General features: G+C 46.5%; 1 protein-coding gene across 3 annotated transcripts in view; it reads left to right on the forward strand.

The window, feature by feature from the left end:
* CEP89 (centrosomal protein 89) overlaps nucleotides 1–5,511 on the forward strand; it is an 83,550-nt gene extending 78,039 nt beyond the window's left edge. For all 3 annotated transcript variants that reach the window (XM_014461980.2, XM_014461981.2, XM_023759886.1), the window contains exon 19: nucleotides 5,192–5,511. In XM_014461980.2, coding sequence (XP_014317466.1) covers nucleotides 5,192–5,405 — 214 coding nt within the window. In that variant the 3' untranslated portion in view covers nucleotides 5,406–5,511. The remainder of the gene's footprint in view (nucleotides 1–5,191) is intronic.
* The last annotated feature ends 848 nt before the right edge of the window (nucleotides 5,512–6,359 follow it).

The following is a 6,359-nucleotide window of genomic DNA, read 5'->3' on the forward strand; positions in this document are numbered from 1 at the left end:
GTGTGACAGGGGCCGGGACCACAACCTCCTTATCCGCCCTGCTCTGTTGGTGACAGGGGAAGGCGCCCAAACCCCCTGATCGGCCCTGCTCTGTGCCTAACAGGGGGAAGTTCCCCAACCCCCTGATCCCCCTGCGGCTCTGTGTTTGACAGGGTGCGGCGCCCCAACCCCTTTATCGCCCCTGTTTTGTGTAACAGGGTGCGGCGCCCCAACCCCCCCCCCCCCACGGGCCCTGCTCTGTGTGTGACGGGGTAGAGCCATAACCTCCCCATCGGCCCTGCCCTGAGTGTGACAGTGCCGGCGCCCCAACCCCCTGATCGGCCCTGCTCTGTCGGTGATAGAGGGCGGCGCCCCAACCCCCTGATCCGCCCTGCTCTGTGTGTGACTGGGGGCGGTGCCTCAACTCCCCTATCGGCCCTGCTCTGTGAGTGACAGGGGGGAGCTCCTCAACCCCCTGATGGGCCCTGCTCTGTGCGTGACAGGGGGGAGCTCACCAACCCCCTGATGGGCCCTGCTCTGTGCATGACAGGGTGGAGCTCCTCAGCCTCTGATTGGCCCTGCTCTGTGCGTGACAGGGTACGGAGCCCCAACCCCTCTGATGGGCCCTGCTTTGTGCATGACAGGGGGCAGCGCCCCAACCCCCTGATCGGCCCTGCTCTGTACGTGACAGGGGGTGGCGCCGCAACCTCCCTATCAACCCTGCCTTGAGTGTGACAGGGGGCGGTGCCCCAACCCCCCAATTGGCCCTACCCTGAGCGTGACTAGGGGTGGCATCGCAACCTCCCGATCCGCCCTGCTCTGTGCATGTCAGGGGGCGGCGCCCCAACTCCCCAATCGGCCCTGCTCTGAGCCCGACCAGGGGCTGCACCTAGGGATTGGGCCTGCCCTCTGCCACCTGGGAGCAGGCCTAAGCCAGCAGGTCATTATCTCCTGAGGGGTCCCAGACTGCGAGAGGGCACAGGCCGGGCTGAGGGACCCCCTCTCCCCCCCTGAGTGCACAAATTTTTGTGCACCGGGCCTCTAGTCAATATATATGCACCAATCAGGGAGTACCAAAATATAAAAAGCAACTATTGATAATAGAACTAAAGGCAGAAACTGACAAAAACACAATTATAGTAGTAAACCTAACTGCCCCATTGTTATCTATAGATAGATCATTCAAACAGAAAATCAATAAGACATTAATATTGACCTTAAATGACACTTTAGACCAATTGTACATAATTGATATTTACAAAGTTTTCATCCCAAAACACCAGATTATACATTCTTCTTTAGTGCATATGAAACATTCTCAAAGATAGACCATATATTGGGACACAGAACTAGCCTCAATAAATTCAAGATTGAAATCATACCAAGTATATTCTCCAAACACAATGCTTTGAAATTGGAAATTGCACAAAGAAAGCAGGAAAAAAATCACAAATATATGGAGATTAAATAACATGCTACTAAACAATGACTGAGTCAGAGAAGAAATAAAAGAAAAAATTAAAAAATGCATAGAGACAAGTGAGAATAATATGACATCAAAATTTAGGGAATTCATACAAAATGGTTATAAGAGAGAAATTTATATCATTACAGGCCTACCTCAAGAAACAAAAATCTCAAATAACATTTCACCATATAGAACTAGAAAAAAAGATAAAAGCCCAAACTCAGTAGAAGGGAGGAAATAATAAAAATTAGATCAGAATTAATAAAATAGAAAACAAAAAGACAATAGAAAAAACTAATGCAACAAAGAATTGGCTCTTTGAAAACATCTTAATTAGGAAAAAAAGAGAAAAGGCTCAAACAAAATCGGAAATGAAAAAGAAGTTACAATGGACCCCACAGAAATACAAAGGACTATACCAGAATGCTGTGACATGCTACATATGCCACCAAATTCAATAGCCTAGAAAAAAAAGATAAATTCTTAGAAATACATAACCTTCCTAAACTAAACCATGAAGATCTGGAAAATCTAAATAGATTAATCAACAGTAAGAAAATTTAAAGAGTCATCAAAAACCTCCCAAAAAGTAAAAGTCCAGAACCAGATGGTTATACTAGTGAATTCTACCAAATATTTAAAGAAGACATAATATCTATTCTTCTCAAACTCTTATGAAAAATTGAAGAGGCAATACTTCCTAATTCATTTTACAGGCCATCATTATCCTGAAACCAAAACCTGGCAAGGACAACACACAAAAAAGGAAATTACAGACCAATAACTCTGATGAATATAGATGCAACAATCTTAAACAAAATACCAGCAGGTCAAATACAACAATACATTAAAGAGATAAAGTGGAGTTCATTCCAGGGGCACAGGATGTTTCAACATACTCAAATTGGTCCAATGTGATACATCATAGCAATAAAATAAAGGATAAAATCATATGATCATACCAATAGATGCAGATAATGCATTTAATAAGATACTACATCCAGTTATGATTAAAATGTTCAATAGAATGGGTATAAAAAGAAAGTAGCTCACCATAATAAAGGCCATATATGACAAATCCTCAGCTAATATACTGAATGTTGGAAAACTGAAAACTTTTTCTCTAAAATCAGGAATAAGATAAGGATGCCCATTCTTGGCATCACCATTCTTATTCAGCATAGTGCTGGAAGGTGTAATCAGAGCAATCAGGCAAAAGAAAGAAATAAAGGCATCCAAATTAGGAATGAAGAAGTAAAATCATTAACTTTTTGCAGATGACATAACTCTTTAACATCAAAAAGCTATTAGAGCCCTGGTTGGTTTGGCTCAGTGGATAGAGCATCGGCCTGCGGACTCAAGGGTCTCAGGTTTGATTCCGGTCAAGGGCATGTACCTTGGTTGCGGGCACATCCCCAGTGGAGGGCGTGCAGGAGGCAGCTGGTCAATGTTTCTCTCTCATCAATGTTTCTAACTCTCTATCCTTCTCCCATCCTCTCTGTAAAGAATCAATAAAATATATTAAATTTTAAAAAAGCTATTAGAAACAAATGAAAAAAAAATACAGTAAAGTTATAGGATACAAAATCAATGTACAAAAACCATTCCCTTTGTATATACTAACAATGAAATTTCAGAAAAATGAAAAAAACTTTTTCATTTGCAATTCCAACAAAAATAATAAAATTCCTATGAATAAACTTAAAGGATGTGAAGGACTTATACACTGAAAAACCACAAAAGGACTTTTAAAATATCCATGATGCCATCATTACATTTCTATTATACAACTCATTAATATCATATATTTTTCTGTACTGCATTCTGGGTGATTTTCTCTGCTCAACATTCCAGTTTACTAATTCTCTCTTTGGTCGTATCCAATGTACTGTTTACAGCGGTCGCCAACCGGTGGTCCGTGAGGTCCGAAAGGTTGGTGACCGCTGGTTTAGCACATTCACTGGGTTCTTTTCCTGATTGTCTCAAAAATGGCTTTTTACTCTTGATACACTACAGTCAGGGCCTGGGGATGCCCAATCATGGGGAACAATATGATTCAAACGCCAGATGTATTTGCAAACGGAAGACTCTTAGCCTCACAGAAAGGTTTCTTTTGAAGATTGGCAGGTTTCCCACCAAACCATCCTGTCTGTGAGGGTCATCCTTGTGCCTCCATTTCCCTGCCTAATTCTGGAGCACATAGTTCAGGGTGTATCTAGGAAGAAGAGGAAAAACATGGAGAGTTTGGGGTTTGGTCACACCCAGTTTTCATGGGCCCAAGACCTACTCTCCACTCCATAGAAAGCTGGGTTCTTGCATGGCTTTGGCCTCAAAGAAATACCAACGTTTTGTTTACCTACCTCTGTGGTTTCAGCTTAGTCTTCAGTTTTTCTGCCCTTGGAGATTTCCTATTGTTTGTTTTTAGTTTGGCCATACATTTATCCTGATTCGTTGCTGTGATTTGTCAAACATCTAGGTGTTTTTGTGCTAGAAACAAAAGTCTGGAGGTTCGGGGGGACATGGTTTACTTAAGTAGTGCCCAACCCTCATTGGCATCATGGGACTTGGAAGGAGTAACAGTTCATAAGAAAAGTGAAAACTGAGCAAGTGGGCATGTCACTGGCCTCCCTGAATCTCAGTGTTTTCTTCCTTAAACAACAGTGCTAAGCCCACCTGATAATCCAGTTTCTAACATTTTCCATAACCATCTCCCATTGTCTATAAAGCTGGCCTCCCCACAATCCCCCAAAGGGCTCATCATCCAGGGAAGTGGGGGCTGATATCCTGGTCTGTTCCCCCAGGGGACCACGGCCCTGCGAGGACATGGATACCTTTGTCTGCCCTGTTTCCTGAGCCCATATGGTGCTTGTCACGCAGTCCTTGCTCAGGAAAATCTGTTTCATTGTCCTTTCCTTTTCTCAAGCCTGTTTCCCTCTGGGCACTCACCCTCTTGGCACATGGTCTAGGCCAGTCGTCTCTGTGTCCTCCATTATGAGCCCCATTCCCCTGTGGTTCCCTCCTTACCTCTTACTAATTCTATTTTTTAAATGATGGATTCCAGAGAGGGAGGGAGAGAGAGAGAGAAACATCAATGTGAGAGAGACATCGGTTGCATCCCGTACACATCCTGCCTGCGGATCAAACCCTGCAACCTAGGCATGTACCCTGACCAGGAGTCGAACCCACGATCTTCCTGTGCACAGGAGACACTCCAACCAACTGAGCCACCAGGCCAGACCCCTTACTAATTGTTTATGTCTGGGCCCACAGTGGCTCGATGGTGGGTGCCTGTGAAAGGTGCCTGAGTGTTGGCCAGGTCACAGTGGGGACAAGCAGAGGGGACAGAGGAGCAGCCTAGAGGGCGCACAGTACATGGGTGCTCTCGGCCGGGCCATTGTGCCATACCACTTCAGTTGTTGTATCTTATTTTTATGCAGTATAATTCTGTAGAAAAACAAAGAATAGGTACATTGATGTCAACATGAAGGCAGTGGCAACATTTGGAGAGGAAAGGTAAGAAGTTGTGTTCAGCCGGTGCCTTAGTCTTCCTTTCTGTTTCCAGGGGCCTCAGTGTTTCGTGCAACACTGGGAGTCCCGGCTTCCCAACCGGAGCCCAGTGGGCTCTGTTCTGTGGTGCAAGCAAACCTCCATTCGAGTGCTTGCTACCTTAGGAGTCATAGGGCCATCCAAGTATTTTTTAATTGTGTGGCTTTAAACTTTTCCTTTGTTTCGGTTATTTCTCAGAGCAATGGAAGGTGAGCTTGAAGTTGTTTGGGAGTCTACCGCCAAGGAAAACCAAAGAATCCGAGAACTTCTCCGAGCGACACTGGAGAGGACGGGCGTGTGGACCGGCACCAGAGCCTCCGAGGGCGACGTGCTGGATGACTGCAGCCTCAGCTACTGTGACATGAAGCCGCCTCCCTCCCCCCGCCAGGGTCTGCAGGAGCCCCTGGGCTAGGACCTGGGCCCGAAAAGTCTGCCTTGCCCAGAACAGGGAAAGGCAAACTCCCACCTACCAGTGTTTTCCTCTCAGGGCCAGGAAGAAATAAACTGTCTCAGCTTAATTCATGTTTTACATTCTGCTTTACTTTAACAATGTGCTACTACACTCTGTGTTAGCCAGGGTGTCTTCTTGCCACGCTGCCATTGCGAATGGCTCGTGAGACCCCCTGCTCGGGTAACGGGCCTGATGAGCTGCCCGCCGCTTGGCTCCTAGAAAGCACCGAGGGAATGGCCGGCGGGACGCGTGCTGTGTCAGGTCGGTCTATTGGATGCGCCCAGCAGGGGAGCAGCAGCGAGGGTCTCTGTGTATCAGCCCTGGGTAGCATTTTGTTGTTCGGTAGAAATCAAGGTGCTGGTACCCATGCAGCGGTAAGTTGTGCAAAACGTGTTGCGCCCCTTCCCTAAGCTTTCTCTCTCCTCCCGGGAAGGTACTTCTGGGGTCACATAGTCCCCTCCCGCTTTGAGAGCCCTACTTTGAGCACCAAGGTGGGGTCCCTGCCCACGGCCACACCGAGAAGGACGCCGGGGGCTGTGGTTCTGCTCCGCTCTGTGCCACCTCCTCGGTTAGACTGTCCCAGCCTCTCAGAATAGCCCCTGGGACTGGCTGCTGGTGATGCCAGCTAACGGGCTGCATGCCCCGGCACTGAAACAACCCGGACAGCAGGCCCCAGAGGACCCTAGGCAGTGGTGTGGAGGGTGGAATCCTGGGACACGTTTTACAAAACCCCTCCTCGCTGAGGCCTGTGTTGTTCAGATGAGCAAATAAGCCCTGGCATTGTCCTTGGTCATCTGTAAAAGTTACGTCTGAGCGCTTTGATTGCTAGATGGAAAACTGAGATACAATATCCTAGCTCTTTTACATTTTATTAACGACAATTGTAATTTACTGTCATTTTCCAGGGGTAGAAAG

This window comes from Myotis lucifugus, unplaced genomic scaffold (genome assembly GCF_000147115.1).
Source record: "Myotis lucifugus unplaced genomic scaffold, Myoluc2.0 scaffold_164, whole genome shotgun sequence".
In the NCBI taxonomy this organism is placed as follows: Eukaryota; Metazoa; Chordata; class Mammalia; order Chiroptera; family Vespertilionidae; genus Myotis; species Myotis lucifugus.